General features: G+C 33.7%; 2 protein-coding genes and 1 long non-coding RNA gene across 3 annotated transcripts; 2 read left to right on the top strand and 1 right to left on the bottom strand.

The window, feature by feature from the left end:
* Positions 1–4,675: 4,675 nt before the first annotated feature.
* Positions 4,676–6,762, top strand: LOC110414083 (Pyridoxamine 5'-phosphate oxidase family protein). The gene is made up of 7 exons (XM_021425148.2): positions 4,676–4,801; positions 4,904–4,953; positions 5,038–5,095; positions 5,271–5,303; positions 5,478–5,573; positions 6,178–6,345; positions 6,494–6,762. Exons 1-7 carry the CDS (start codon positions 4,712–4,714, stop codon positions 6,593–6,595), a joined length of 597 nt encoding a protein of 198 aa, XP_021280823.1. The 5' UTR covers positions 4,676–4,711; the 3' UTR covers positions 6,596–6,762.
* Positions 6,763–8,295: 1,533 nt separating this feature from the next.
* LOC110413530 (uncharacterized) lies at positions 8,296–9,456 on the top strand. The gene is made up of 3 exons (XR_002444940.2): positions 8,296–8,545; positions 8,632–8,720; positions 8,872–9,456. It is a non-coding gene; the product is annotated as an uncharacterized LOC110413530 (long non-coding RNA).
* Positions 9,457–9,490: 34 nt separating this feature from the next.
* Positions 9,491–12,050, bottom strand: LAC6 (laccase 6). Its single transcript, XM_021424379.1, has 6 exons — positions 11,864–12,050; positions 11,618–11,769; positions 11,266–11,510; positions 10,997–11,125; positions 9,893–10,834; positions 9,491–9,788 (listed from the first exon to the last, which is right to left on the bottom strand). The coding sequence occupies exons 1-6, from the start codon at positions 11,990–11,992 to the stop codon at positions 9,658–9,660; spliced, it is 1,728 nt and encodes a 575-aa protein (XP_021280054.1). The 5' UTR covers positions 11,993–12,050; the 3' UTR covers positions 9,491–9,657.
* Between the last annotated feature and the right edge of the window lie 3,492 nt (positions 12,051–15,542).

The following is a 15,542-nucleotide window of genomic DNA, read 5'->3' as shown; positions in this document are numbered from 1 at the left end:
GCTTACGAAGGTGAGTTTTTTCAAAAAATTTCTTAGGTGAAAGGATATCTTTGAGTCCCATCAGTATAATAAGAGGGCTCGAATAATATCTTTAATAAAGGGTCTCCGCACGTAATAGGTTTGCAAAGACGAGTTTCTTAGGTAATTTCCTAAATGAGAGAATATCTTCAAATCCCACCAATATCATAGGTGGATTAAAAGAATATCTTCAATAAAAGGTTTTTATTTGGTATTCTCTGGATTTTATGCCTTGCATTTTATGATTGCATCATGTGTAGACCATACTCGTAAATTGAATAAAATATCTTAACTTGCTAATAAATAAAGAATAAAATAAATAATAATTAACGAAACACAAATGAATTAAATTTAATAATTAAGGCACCAATAGGATAACATGTGATTAATGGTATTGTTTTTAGAACTGGCGTCATAGGTGTGCTAATCATTCTTTGTGCTTGTTGTTGGGAATGTATGTCCTTTTTCTGTTCCTACTAATTTGGCGGATATCCTACGATCTCAAAACAGTTTTCTTACACTGTTCAGATTTTAGGTTGTTTGGATCTTGATTCCTCTCTCTAATATATACTTTCAATGCTGTTGCCTCCACAGTTGGCCTTGTCATCGTCATCTCTTTTCAACTCAATAAAGAATAAGTAATTGTTAAAATTAGTAATGGATCATTACAGAGAATATTCGATCTTACAACAATATAGGAATCATTTAATCCCATTAGAAACTAATGGAATTTTATTCTTTTTCTCTAGCCAAAACTTCACACATACAGCTCCTACATCCTTATACATGAAATTAGAAAAAACGTTCAAGTTGATCCCAAAGTCTTTTGATTTTTGTATAGTAAGTTGAAATTGTCAATTTACTTTATCTAGTGTTAATTATTTCTCTTTTCAGTTCTTGAATTCAAAGTCTTCTCTTAGGTGAAAACCTTTCTTCAAAATCTTTTTAGATGTTATAAGTAATGTCATGATATGTAACGCTATTACGAAACTTCTTATTGAGTGAGTTTAACTCCTTTTGGTTTCAATAATTTTCCATTCATGAATACTATCTGATGTTTCGATCTCATAGCATTGACAACAGTTTTTTTTATATTGAATAGTTGAGTCTCGAGTGTATGGGATATCAAATAAAAAAGTATTTTAATTTTAGATTTTTTTAAAATAAAAGTAAAACAAAAAAATAAAAAAAAATTATATAAAAAATTCTCAAAGATATTTTCCTTTTGATTTGAATATACTCATATTTTTATCATAGTTTGATACAACTTATTAATTATTATTTTAAAATATGGATTTGCTGAATCCACGTTATTCGCTATCTTTGTCGTAGTTACCTACCACGATTTCATCATGTGTTACTCCACTCCATGCTTGTAAAATAAAACTACCTAAAAAAATCAACAAATTAATAATTTTAGCTTGAAGAAAGCAATAAGAGTGGAGCAATTAATTTCAAAGTGGCATATATGGCTAGACATACTTCTAACTTTCTCTGTAACTTAATCTGCAAGCACTTGGATTGGATGCTTCACCGTGCAACAGCTGGGTTTGAAATTAAAGCAAATAAAATGTTTGGACGGTAAATCTTACTCCCTTGCCATGATGATGCTGTTTAATTTCAATGAACACATGATCAAGTTTAACGGCTCAGATTTCTGGCTAGTGAAATTTTCCTTCAATCATGTGTTGATAATACTGAGTAGTACTCCCACTTGGTTTCAGCCTTTAGGTCGTTCAATAATTGATTAGTTTAGTAATTAATTGATTATAGTAATACAAATGATGGTGACTGGTAAATCTCTGGGCTTGTCTTTAATGAGGTTTCATTTTCCTAGCTCCGGCTTCAGCGGGCGAGGAGGAAGGTGACCTCCGAGGTCGACCTACAATTCTCACTTTGAAACTTAGACTAATTATTTAAGAAAATTATTAGAAAGACCATGGCCTCAAAAATAATGCAATTAGCTTCCTGTTGACAACGACATTAATTATATAGAATTTTAATTAAAGCTCAATAGGAGTAATGTAATGGTGATTTTAGTATTTGCATTTTTTACATTTTCAACACAATAAATAAAAATTTTATTTTGATGTAAAAGTTAATTAAAAAAACCCTCCATGCTAATTGCTCCCTCTGTCCCATTTTATTTGTCCCTTATTGATTTTGTTTGGTCAAACAAACTTAATTTTAGCAATTATTTTTAATAAAATTATAAAAATTTTAAAAATAAAATTTTACAAATTTTGAATTTCAAACTTTTCAATATATATTTTTTGAGATTTTAATTTTATATAATATTTTTTATAAAAATAATCAAAATTGAATTAATTTAATCAAAAAAATCAATAAAGGATAAACAAAATAGGACAAAGGGAGTATAACATTGATTTATTGTAATTCATAAAAACCAGCTTTAAAAAAATATAAGAATTGAAAAGTAAATATTCCAAACTTATGCAAAAAAAGAAAATAAAAAGTGAATATATATATATATATATAAAATCAATAAAGGATAAACAAAATAGGACAAAGGGAGTATAAAAATGATTTATTGTAATTCATAAAAATGAGGTTTAAAAAAATATATGAATTGAAAAGTAAATATTCCAAACTTATTCAAAAAAAGAGAATAGAAAGTGATATATATATATTCCAAAGATTCTTTTTTATTGTTAGTTGGTGTCTTGTCATGTTTAGGTGTACCTTCTTCTCAAACTACCAGGGCCAGCTTTACCATAAAGCCACCAAAACTTTTGTTTAGGTCTCATAATTCTATAGGTCCCTAATTATATATAATATAATTAATTATATTAAAAATATAAAAAAATTAAATAATTAATAAAATATTTTTAATTAAATATTTATTTTCTCTCACTTCTTACCTTTTATTAATTTTTAATTATTTATCCCACTTCTTCACTTATACAAACGTCAAAATAATTAATAAAATTACATATTTTTTTAATTTTTCAATTATGTACCTAATGAATTTATATTTTTTATCACTTTTCAATTTCTATAATATTAATATTTTTTAATTATTTTTCTTATTTAATGAACAAAAAATGTTTTTAATGATTTCCAACTAATGATAATTTTTTTTAATTTTAATAAAAATGACACCATTTAAATATTTAAATGCTTTAGGCTTTTAAAGATATTGAGCCACTCCTGATGATGATCGATTTATCATCATTTATAAGAATAAGCTTAAAAAAATGTATAAATTGAAAAGTGAATATTCCAAAATTATGCAAAAAAAAAAAAAAACAAAGAATGTGAATACATTCCAAGGGTTCTTTTTTATATAGTTCTAGTGCTTTGTTAGCTGGTGTCTTGCTAAGTTCAGGTGTACCTTCTTCTCAAACTGTATAGTTTTGTTTCAATGATATATGTATATACTAGTACTATACTTAAGGTTCACATAATAATTAAGTTGGTAAACCAGTTCTGGAGAATTTGGGTCTACAAGCAGCATCTTTTCCATGGACAAAAACAAAATTACCCCTTACCAATGATATTTTAGGGGCAGACCCAAATCCCATTGCGAAATAGAAAATAATTTTTAACTAACACTATTAGCATTGGGTTGCTTAGAAAGGATGAGAAATACACTTCATTTTTACGTCTAGTGATTTTGTTAGGTCAAAATAAGATAAATAAATAAATGAGAGTGATTTTGTTAGGTCGAATCAAGATAAATAAATAAATAAATAAATGAAAGTGATTTTGTTAGGTCTCTACCACTTGATTTTTGACCGTTAGATGCTTCCATTTTTTTTTTTTACAAGTAATAAGTTTTGGTACAATGTAAGATGCCTGAGATGGTAATTTGAAATAAACAATGTGACAGCGAGTGATTCCAGGCTAATTGGTTGCCATCCCCATGTTTATAGATCTTTTTTCAATTAATATCTCGAATATATCTTTATTTTTTCATTAAAAAAAGTATATGGAAAATTTTTACTCTCACAAAGCGTTAAACTATTAAATGTGAATAAATAAGTTAAATTTGAATGGAAAACATTTTTATAATTTTATTGGGTAAAATTAATAGTTTAATCTCATGTGAGAATAGAAGTTATGCCATTTAATTAGAAAAAGATATCTAAAGCATATTAATTGTGATAAAAGAAATTTTAAAAGTGACATCCGAGAAAAGTTAAATTTACCCTTTCTTATTTTTTAACATTGAGAAAAATGAATTCATCAACCAATTATTTATTATTCTATACATAAAATATGTGCAAAAACCTTTACATCCTATGCATGTACAAATATTATAAATATATTCTAATAATATGTATAAAAATAGTAAAGAAAATTTAAAATGTTTTTAAATGGCCTAACATCCAAACAGAAAACAGAAAAAGAAGAAAAAAACTTATAATTGGAAAATTATAATAAGGAAATATAAAATTACCAAAATAAGTTATGGATACAATAATGTAAAATTTGATTAATTATTGTTCTTTTCTTTTTCATATTTCTAAATTACTAGTTTATTCTTAGCCTAAGCTATTCATCAACGGGCTCGGGCCCAACTTCGGTGGAATAACGTTCTGAGGCCCAAAGTATGGCCCAACTGGAAACAAAAATCAGGCTTCAGTTTGGCTTATAAGTATTACAATCTTACTCGGATAGATGAGAGAGTTCTCGCGGGGAGTAACGGTACAACGGAAAAAGGAAGCGAATGGGAACAGTAACAACCCCATGGAAGCCGCTTCTTCTCAACGCTTTGGAATCCAATTCCCATATCAAACACTCTTCCTTCTTTCAACTCGTTAGACTTTCTCCTCTTCATTTTTCCTTTAATTTTTTTTAGTGGTTAAATTTTTGAAGAATCATTAGTTACCGTTGTTTTTCTTTTTACTTACTGTTTTAGGCAACAATTGGATCTAATGGAAGACCCTCGAATCGCACCGTGGTTTTTAGGTACCCTATTGACTAATCTGTGTGCAAATGCTTGTGGATTCTAATTTTTGTTTGGAATTGAAAGTGTTTTGCTTGAATTTACAGAGGATTCCAAGAGAACAGTGACAAGTTCCAAATTAATACTGATGGCAGGAGTCACAAGGTTCCTATATTTAATTATTCCCCTTTTTCAAGACTCTTGCAATTCTCACACTGACCTTTTCTTCTATTGAAATTTTGTTGAAATGGGTTTTTTTTTTTTTTCATTTTGGGATAAATTTCTTATTGCGGTAGTTGTGTAAAACCTTATTTGTTGGACTTGATTCGAAATTTTGCAGATAGAAGAACTGAAACATTGCCCTTTTGCTGAGGTAAATTTTGTTTGAGGTATACCCCATTATTTTAAAACCCTGTTTTGTTCTTATGTTCGAATGTGTACTTGTAATTAGCATAGGGATTTACTGTTGAAGCTTTTTTTTTAAAAATCTTATGTAATTCTTTCCTTAATGCGTATATATAAATTGGGTTTTCTTTCTTGGTTGCAGATATGTTGGTACTTTACTGATTCTTGGGAGCAGTTTCGAATCAGTGGAAGAATTGATGTTATTGATGGATCCAATCCTGATACTCTGAAACTTCAGGTTGGATAAGAATCAACCCAATTTTGAGTACATTATATGAACTGATTTTTATTGTTAATATTAGTGACTTAGGACTATGGTGGTTTGCTGAAGTTACCAGAATGAACAATTTATCCAATAAGTTTCATTGCATGGTGATAGTGGTTAACATTAATAGAACATAATTACCAAATGTATTCCCATTGAATAGAATTATCATTTGGTTTGGTTGCTAATCTATAAGCCACAATAGCACAATTCTTTTGTTACTAACAGAAATAACATTTTAAATACAATTTGTGGCTTATTTCATGATAGCTGAAGCTTTAGGCTTTAGTTGTTTTGAGTATGTTAGATCCAAAACTCAACATTTGGTATTCCCATCCTTACAGTAGCTTACATTTAAATAATGCATAACAATATTTCAAATGAGTTGTTATGTACATTCGCATTCTCCTCTAGAAAAGGTAATTGTTTTACTAACTTATAGCCTGTCCGTGCTTTAATTGCTTCAAACTCTCTCAAGATGGGGGAAAAAAGGAAGGAAAGGAAAATTAGAGTTTGTGATGTCACTTATTGGGATATCCTTCATGTCTTCCTCATCCAGTTTATATTCATATTGCAGCAAAGGGAGAAATCTTGGTTTGCTAGTTCTGTTAAATCAAGGCTACAATACTTGGGACCAATTCCAGGTTTCCCCTGCATAAGTGAGCACCCTAATCAGGAAATTGCTTTAGATCCTTCAACAGGCCCAGTTGGTGCATTTTGTCTGCTGGTTCTTGATCCTGATCAGGTTTAATATCTTGTTTACAGTTACTTTCCTTTAAAATTCTGAAAAGGGGGAATTCTGAGGTAGAAATAGGCAGGGGATAGGGAGCTATATTCCTTTCTTCATTTGATTGTTTTGATGTTAATTTTAGAATTTATCATATAATTTGCAGGTTGATTATTTAAATTTGAAGAGTAACCAGAGGCTTAAGTTTATATCCACACTAGGTCTGAATGGACTGAAAAGCTGGACGTCAGAGAGAATCAACCCATAATTTCTGTTTTCTATTTCTAAAACCATAGTATGAACACACATTGACATCTTCTAACCATTTAACTGATCTGGTGTGATTGATCTTGAAGAAACCTATTAATCTGTTGTATACTTTATTATTCTCTCCTGTAGTTGATTTTAGATATTTCATAAATTTTCTTTCTTTTACTACTTTTGTTGAGGACAAAGTATGGATCATGCGAAAGGACTTGTGACTATTTCCAAATGAAAACGTACTAAAAACTGTTTACTGGATCTGCATTCCTATTTAAAGCCCTTGAATCTGTATCTTCCAGTAAAGCATCTTTGGTTACACTATAGTTTGTTATTTTCTTGGAATGAAGTCTTGTACAAACTGTTAACTGTTACACATGCAATTGGATGCAGTTGAGCTCTCGAAATCAGTATTAGTACCTGTTTGGTCTAGTTTTCTTTTTGCTATGAAAAATAATAGTTTTTAAAATTAAGTTAAATTTATTTGGTAAATTTACTTTTATAAGTTCTTTTTTATGAATAAGTTGTTTGATAAAATAATTTATGTAAGTTTTAATTTTAATTAAAATTACCATAAATGATATTTAATAAATAAATTTTTATTAATCACAAATTCTTTTATTCATAATGCAAAAAAGTTAATTGTAATTTTTTTTATAAAAAGTATTTTTATATAACATAAAATTTATAATTAATAATAAATTTTACAAAAATGAAAATAAATAATGTTGGAATTATTTTTAATGGATGAGGATATTTTTGAAACAAAAAAATTTTCTAAAAAAAAGCATGTTTAAAAAAAAAGAGAGAGAAAGCTCCTCCTGGAGCTTTTTCTAAAACTTTTTTTTTTCAAAATTTTATTCTTTAAAAAAAACTGTTTATTTTTTTAAGAGTTTTTTTAAAATTTTTGTTTGATCTGATTTTTATTTTTAAGATATAAATAAATTAAAAAAAAAATCTGCTTTTTCTAGGGCCTGTGTATCTGTTACATACATTTAAGACGCTGAAATGGGCAATGAGCAATTGTTTCAACATTATGGAATACTAATTGAGCTAGAGGCCTTTCTATGAAAGGGATAGGATAATCTTCTGCTGTTTAGACAAGAAATTCCACTTTCTTAATACTCTTTCTTCATGTACCCTATCTTCTGAAAGTGATGCTTTTGTTTATGAGAGGTGATCGCACCGGTCTTGCTAAATAAGGACTTAAGTCGTGGATTACTTTCCTCTTTCAGAGTATCGTGGGCTGTTTTTTTTTTTATATATATAGTACGGTCAGGAGTATCTTCAGGCTTTGTTTGGGTTGAAATTTGAATCCCTCTCAGGACTCCCTTAAGATGTACTCTGCCTCATTGACATGTTGTATTCAAAAGTTTACTTTCGGTGTGTTCCATTGAACCCGTGTGGCTGTATTAGTTGGGCTGTTACTAAGCCATTAGTTACATATATTTATTTATTATGAATTGATGTTCCTACCCTTGTTTGCATCCTGCATTGCTTAACTTATTATAGATAAAACCCGCTTGCATAGAAAACTGTTGAAATTTTGGATCCTATAATTTACAATGTGCTCATGCTAAGTGCCAACTATTGTACTTCCAGTTATTGTACTGCACTCAAAGCCAGAGTAGTACATGCGTTACTGAAAACGGATTTAAATTGTTGAATGACGCATATATAACTCCTGCCTAGTATTTGACTCTCCTATATCTAAAGCATCTCAGATAAACGTTACTCAATGCTGCTTGTTTCAAAATGTTTAACGTTACACAGTTTGATTTGGTGGATTATTATGCTTAAAATCCCAGGTAGGCGATTTTTGTTCCATTTTTACCCTGAAAGCCCATCCATCAGGAAATGATGCTGCTGAGTGCTGAGCATCGTAGCGGTCAGTCAGATGAGCTCCTAAATGGTTTGATTTAAATGAATGGACAAATGCAAGCTGTGTCTTTTTAAGGTACACCCCAATCCCTCTTGAGATATGGTGATCTTTTATTATTATTCATCTAATACAGTTTAGGATCTTATGAACCCTGGTGACAGGCATTTACCATCATCCTTTTCATGCGCTCCATCTACTTTCAGCTCAGTTCTTTTGACCTTACAATCTGCAGATGGGCGGTTCTAGCAATGTAAGTTGTGTTTGAATATTGATTCTTAGTTGCTTGCCCTCGTTATTACACAAGCACTTCTTATCAATTTATTAATTTTCATCAATAGAGCCTTCCGTAGACATGTTTTCCACATTTTCCTCTAAAAAAATTGTGTATATTCATATTGTAGGGAAATGAATAGATCTATGGGGATTTTCATGAGCTTGGGATTGCAATTCATGAATCCGTTAATAATTTGCAACAACGTACTTTCCTGGCTCCTAAACAAATATCAGAACACTGTTTTCTCCCAAGGGATCCTGTGGGGAATACGAATTGTATTCCATGGAGTTCTGGACCCTTGCCTTCTGTCATTCCATTACCCAAACTTTTCTGGGTAACCAAAGGCCAACACTCGGGAGGATTGAGCCTCTTACTATGTCCATCCAAGGCTCAAAGGAAGGCCCTGTCCCCCAATTTAGCAGAACAGATACAACTAGGCTAGTTAATATGGCCAGGCCAGCCGGCTTGCGAGTACTGTCTTTCCGCTCTCCCCAAACAGGGTGAATAACCGAAGCTGGTTTTGCTTTTTGGTGTTTTTTCTTGCGATAAAAGAACTCCTTTCTCCTACGCTTTTCGATTAAAAGCAACTAAAGTTTGCATTTTAATATGGTGGTTGACCTAGTAGTTTGTTCAATTTTATTACTATTATATCCTAGGATAGCTGAATGAATCTATCTTGGGGTAGGCCAATACTGTGGAAATGATAATCCACAACCCAAAGAGTCAGAGCTAAAGGAAAAGGAAGGAAAAGAAATTTGCAGTTTTATTCCTCCAATCTTTACTTCTTTACATACACAATTTGAAGATCTAAAAGAAATGGAGAAGGGCATATAACACACTTGCGCCAAAAAGAATCCTTGATCAGAAAGATCACAGCAATCCGTTTCGTCCCGTTTATTCAAATCCAACGGCGCTAGCACCGGGGAAGGTCTGCAGGAGGATGAGGTAGAGTCTCCATCTCTCCTTTCCCATTCTCCACTATCAACACCGCACCTAATCCCCATGACTGGTGTAAGTCTAAGTGGCAATGCATAAACCAAACCCCTGAATATGACAGGAGAATCCAATTATATTTAATTAACAACGATATACCAATTTGAGTCGTAATATTTTTTGGTAAAAAAAGAGAGACACAGAAAGTATAGTACCAGGATTGTCAGCAACAAATCGAATAGCTGCCCATCCTCCTACAGGGACTCCAATTGTGTTCATATAAGGTGGATCAACCAAGTTAAAATTCGCAGTCTGTGGGTTGAAATTCCCTGTACCATATCCGACGACATAGAAGCTGTAGCCATGAAGATGAATTGGGTGGTTTTCAGTGCTGACTGTGCCAGTGTCCTGGAAGATAAGCTGCACCCTGCTTCCGAATTCAAGGACCTTGGTCCTAGTTCCATTGATGGCCTGTGTGTTATTAGGAGCACTGTTCGGTGCCCCATTGACGAAGTCATAGAACCGAAGGGGTGCGCCAGGGAAGTCCTCTGTGAAATGACCACCAATCTTCTTATAGTAAGCTTCCAAAATAGAAATAGTAGGCTTGACAAAGCTTATATTGTTCATGGAAGCTGCCATAGTCCCATTGTTGGTGCCTTGGCAGTTCTGCTGCGGTGTCTTGGACCGACATTTGTTGACATTTAATCCCACGGTGACGAACAGGCTAGTATCGATCTCTTTAGGAACATTAACAGGACTAAGGCTCCTAAGCCCATCCATGACAGTCTGAACAGCAAGATTGTCATTAAAGCTCGGCAATTTAGCCGGTAATGATAAACTGTTAGGGACAGCACCCAGGTATTGGAAGTAAGCAACGGCTGATATATTTTGGAATGCAACATTCTGGGCAGACATGTAAGGTCCTATGGCCATGGAGTACTTTCCTATAGGCTGATCAGCGGTGACGAGAACGCTCATGGTCTGCCCTGGTCCCAGCATCACACGGTCCGTCGTGAATGGCTTGGTGTACTCAGCGTCAGCCTCCACAATTGTTAATTTGTGATTAGCTATGGCAAAGAAGTTCTCCATGTTTAAGCCTGCGTTAATTAGTCTTAACAAATACGTCTTCCCTGGAACCACGTCAATCTTGTAGACATCTGCATACCAATAATTATAATATTAGAAGGAAGCCTAGTTTTATTTTATCCATTCTACTTATGATTGAATAGGCAAATTAAGCAGATAATCTAATGTCATGCTGTCTGCTAAGTAATTAATTAGGTACTATAGAGAATTACAGTATAAATTTGGCTTTTTACCATTGCTGGAGCAATTGTAGTTAGGGCCTGGATGACCATTAATGGTAAATGCATCAGCTGGTGGAGCAGGTCCTCCGCTTGCTAGAACTTGCCGCTCAAGTTGTACCACGTCTCTCAGCCAATATTCCCCTGCCACATTTCCAGGTAATCTTCAGATCCAATCATTTATATATATATATATATATATATATATATATATATATATATACATACATACCATAACACTATTTATCACTCTATATTTAAGTGTTGGATTAAAGGAGATATACCTAGGATTACGATATGCTCTTGGTAAGGGTACCTGAAAGGGTAAGGGACCCCTGTCTTAGGATACACAACAATGGCACCATAAACAGTGGCCCTAAGCCAAGAAACGTGGGCATGCCAGAAAAACGTGCCCTTCTGCTTCACCAATGTGAACTCGTACGTGAAAGTTTGGCCAGCTTGAATGGGACACTGGGTAATGTAAGATGGACCATCGAACCAGCATGATAACCTCTGCCTGACTCCATGCCTGAAAAGATAGCCAGCAATGAGTAATGATGATATACAATTAGCAGAGTTCTGGAGTTAATTTTCTGATTAATTAGTAATATTCGTCATATAATTATCAGAAAATACCAGTGGATCGTGGCATTGTAGGGGGTCTCATTGGTGACCTTGACGATGATTCTATCATCTTCTTGGGCGTAAACAACAGGTCCTGGGAACATTTTGTTAATGGTCACAATCTCTTTGGTGTTACACAGTTTAGTAACTCTCAGGGTTTGTACCTACTTGCAAAGAAAACCTTATTTAGAAAACCAGAATTGAGAATATTGAGATAATTGTTGAGCATATTTCGAGAGAAATGATCAAGGGATTGACCTTGAAATCGTAGAACCTGGTTGATCTCCCTCCAGGCCACTCTTGTGCCATAGCATGGAGGGAAACTTGGAGATAGGATGGCATTGACAAGCTTAAGCATATAAAAAGGAAAGTGGCTGTGTTGGCCATTTTGAGTAAGAGCCAGAGAGCGAAAGAGAGAGTTGAAGTGGAGGCTAGGGAAGGGGTGGAGAAGTGGGGCAATATAAAAGGGTGAAGCCATATAATATTTTAAGCTATTATGGGAGGGAGGGAAAGTAGAAAAAATTTGTCTAGATGTATTATGTTTGTCAGCTTTCATGATTCCTCTAACATGGATTCGTGATAATAAGGTGTTGGGGGCGTGATTATTCAGTGTGACCCATTGTGGGGAAGGATTTTAGCCATCTCTCTGTCTTAACAGGAAAAGCAGATATTATCTTTTCTGTTGGTTCATAAATCTGTCAACATTTTCCCAGTTAAATTATGTCCTTTGACTGAGAATATAAGCACTCCGGCTTCTAGATTCGAACCCCACCTCAGCAGCTACCGTCTACTCTCTTTTCATATATCTTTGCCTATAATTTTTTAGTTACCACGTATAAGCATTTCTTCTCTTAATATATAAATAAAACCTATGAAACTTGAAAACCAGTTATCGGAAGGAGGTTTTCATGCTAGGTTCAGCCATGAAAGCGAAGCCACACCGACCAATATGTGTTTTTTTTTTTCGCAGTAGTGGTTAACCTTCTATTGTTTGCCTAACTGCCCCCAACCTCAGGAGCATATATCCGATTAATATTCGAATGCAAAAACCTCTAAGGCCTAAGAGCTCATTAATTACCAACATATTTGCATGAAAATAAGATATATCTCCTAAAACCATAGTAAAAAGTTGTCTACCTAGATTCCATATTTCTTACTGGACAATATTTCATGTATGTCTTGCCAGTAAAAGACAGGCCACCCTTCCTCTGGAGGGCTTGCTGTGTGCAATGGATGAATGTCGATTGAAGAGAGAAAAAGAAAAACAAGTAAAAGCACAACCGATTGGACCAACCATTTCAACTCTGTAGTACTCAGATGGAGCAAAAGGCGAGTAAAGAATGGGTTTGTTTGTTGTGCTTTTCTTAGACACCTGTCTTTTACTCAAATCATAAGCAAAGTAGGATCACGCCTTCCTAAACCAGCTTTTGTGTGAGGGGGAAAGGGGAAGGGGACCCTGGCTCCGCACTCTGCAGCATGAACTTCCAAAGCTGTCTTGTAAAATCTTTCTCCCAATTGATTAGCATTGTCTTTTTGCTTAATTGCTCATATTATCTCTTCATCCATTTTACTTGCCATCAACTGTTTTCCCTTTCCACTTTATGACTTTAGAATCTTTCTTTTTATTATTCATCGGGCGAGGAAGTAGGAACCTTGGATATGATTTTTCAGGCACGTGTGATTATGTCATGACCCACCATTTTTACTGTAGATGAACGCAACCCAATATGATTTGATCCTTCAAATTATGGAATGAAGTATTCTTTCCGTTGTTTCACTTTGTGGTCATCACTTTGGTTAACAATATCTAACCCTCTGGATAATAGATCAGACCTTAACTTCAAACCTTTCTTCTTTTTATCAGTTAAACCATAATTCTCAGATAAAATCTACTTTATCAGTGATTAAAAGAGAAGAAGACAAGAGCACTGCTTAAACGTGATTTGTTGCAGCAGTATAGGCAACTTCCAATTTAAGAGAAAAGGGTATCTCGGAATCGAGCCATTGGATGATTGTGTCGCAGAGGGCATGATCATGTAATTAGTAATGACTTCAATGTCACGCCACAGGGCCTGCGTTTGATATTTTCTGTCAGCGGCTGCTTTCTAATGCGTGTGGTTCTTTCTTCACATATCTCAAGCAGGTTTCCCTTCTCGTGCTGCTTCTTTTCTTCTTTTCATGAGACAGAAATGACAATAAGAACTCCGGGGTTAGTTTAATTGGGGCAGTTGGCTTAAAGCGTCCACGTAAAAGGAAATGAAAAAGGGTTAAGGCCACGATTTAACTAATAAAAAAATTGAAGATTCTAACTGTTCCAAAGACCTAATTTGTTCTTAATTCTTCTTCCTGCCATCTTTCTTTTTCGAGAAAAACTGTTGTGAGTTTATCTATCAACATCTTAATCTCAGAACAACACGACATGCATGGATCGCTTGCATTAATATGAAAATATTTTTCTAAGGACACTTACTATCTTCACATATGCATGGAATCTTAGTTTTACTACATGACAATGGACGTCAAATTTAAGTGGAATAATGCAGGCTGAGACAAAAAGTTTAGCTCAATAGAGCTGACTTTTTCTATTGTTTTTTAACTCTAAAAATGGATACCACAGGCAACAGCATAACTAACTTAGAAATAATACTAAATGATTTCATATCTCAAACCTTCTCTTTAATTAAATTTAGAGTCAGTGAGCATCTATGCATGGGATATGCACGCTGGCCAATTTGGTTGTCTTATAGTCCAATTTAATTGAGAATATAGAATTTATTATTAGTTTGTTGGGAAAAATTTTCATTGTATAATGTGTACAGAGACCATGATGATCCAGCCCAGATTCTTATATCTTTACAGAAACAAGAATTTATTTTTTCCGTTCATTTTCTGTAAGTCAAGCTTAAAATTTGTGAGTCTTTATTACCAGAAAGCTATATGGCTTAGACAAAGTGGTGAACTATAATTTCAAGTGTGTTTTGTGTAATAAGTGGCAGCAGCAAACATCCAGGAGCAGCAATCGAAGCAGCAGCACTATCATTATCCTGATCATCATTCTAACCTGCTTATTTGCTGGATATAATTGGAAGCTATTGGGCAGTAAGACAGAATCAGGTCTCTTTTATGTATAATTAATTTCAGCAAAATTTGCATGACAAATGGAGAAAAACAGGTTCCTCTAAAGGGTCCCTGTCTTTATGGTTGCAGACACAAATGCGAAAGCCGTCCCAGTCTGCCTGCTTTCCTGATATAATCCAATCCAGTTGCCAGTCATTTTTGGTTAACTCTCCTATTGTGGAAAACATTAAAATAAAAAAGAAACAGGAAACATAATCGTTCGTTATTAATGAACTCTGAAACGGGCTCCTTTGATCTTTTTCTTTTTTGTAGGCATTTTCCTTTAGAATCCTTAGTACCCTGATTTGGGTTGCAATAGCTTTCAAGGGGAAAGGCTAACTTCAACCTTTTCGCACCCTTAAGCCTGCATTCCAACCAAATCATAGGGCTGTTCTTGAAGCTAAAATCTAAAACAGCATAGAAATCCCTTATTTCTCGATGCCGTCTGTTCAGCTAGTGATCTGAAACCTCAAACGTTCACTGTAATTTCAGATCCATTCTCTCTTTTGTTTCCCTTCCCATGAATATGTTGACGATGGACCTACCCAACACCAAGTTGTCTGACAAACACAGAGCAGCCATTAAAAGTTTCAACCGTTTTTTCAGTTTCCCATATATTTCCACTGGGCCTAGAGGTTGGCACATGAGATTCCTATAATAAAAACAAACAGGCATCAAAGTACCCCAAGTGGTAGAAAAACACTTGGTTTGGTTTGCTCAGGAAACAGATATCCAGAAATTCCTCCATAAAAAATATGCCAAATGTTGCAAAACACTAAATTTCAATGCAAAAATCTGGCTACCTGCATGTCGGAGCTTT

The sequence above is a fragment of the Theobroma umbraticum genome, unplaced genomic scaffold, assembly GCF_002168275.2.
Source record: "Theobroma umbraticum cultivar Fairchild unplaced genomic scaffold, ASM216827v3 scaffold_4.1, whole genome shotgun sequence".
In the NCBI taxonomy this organism is placed as follows: Eukaryota; Viridiplantae; Streptophyta; class Magnoliopsida; order Malvales; family Malvaceae; genus Theobroma; species Theobroma umbraticum.
The sequence above is the reverse complement of the archived record's forward strand: the minus strand, read 5'-3'. Positions and strand labels throughout refer to the sequence as shown.

Coding starts and splice junctions, on each gene's coding strand:
- LOC110414083 (XM_021425148.2), top strand. CDS start 4,712: ATGGGAACAGTAACAACCCCATGGAAGCCGCTTCTTCTCAACGCTTTG. Junction 4,954..5,037: donor AATCGCACCGTGGTTTTTAG/GTACCCTATTGA, acceptor TTGAATTTACAG/AGGATTCCAAGAGAACAGTG. Junction 5,304..5,477: donor AACATTGCCCTTTTGCTGAG/GTAAATTTTGTT, acceptor TCTTGGTTGCAG/ATATGTTGGTACTTTACTGA.
- LAC6 (XM_021424379.1), bottom strand. CDS start 11,992: ATGGCCAACACAGCCACTTTCCTTTTTATATGCTTAAGCTTGTCAATG. Junction 11,770..11,863: donor CCAGGTTCTACGATTTCAAG/GTCAATCCCTTG, acceptor CTTTGCAAGTAG/GTACAAACCCTGAGAGTTAC. Junction 11,126..11,265: donor AGAGCATATCGTAATCCTAG/GTATATCTCCTT, acceptor GAAATGTGGCAG/GGGAATATTGGCTGAGAGAC.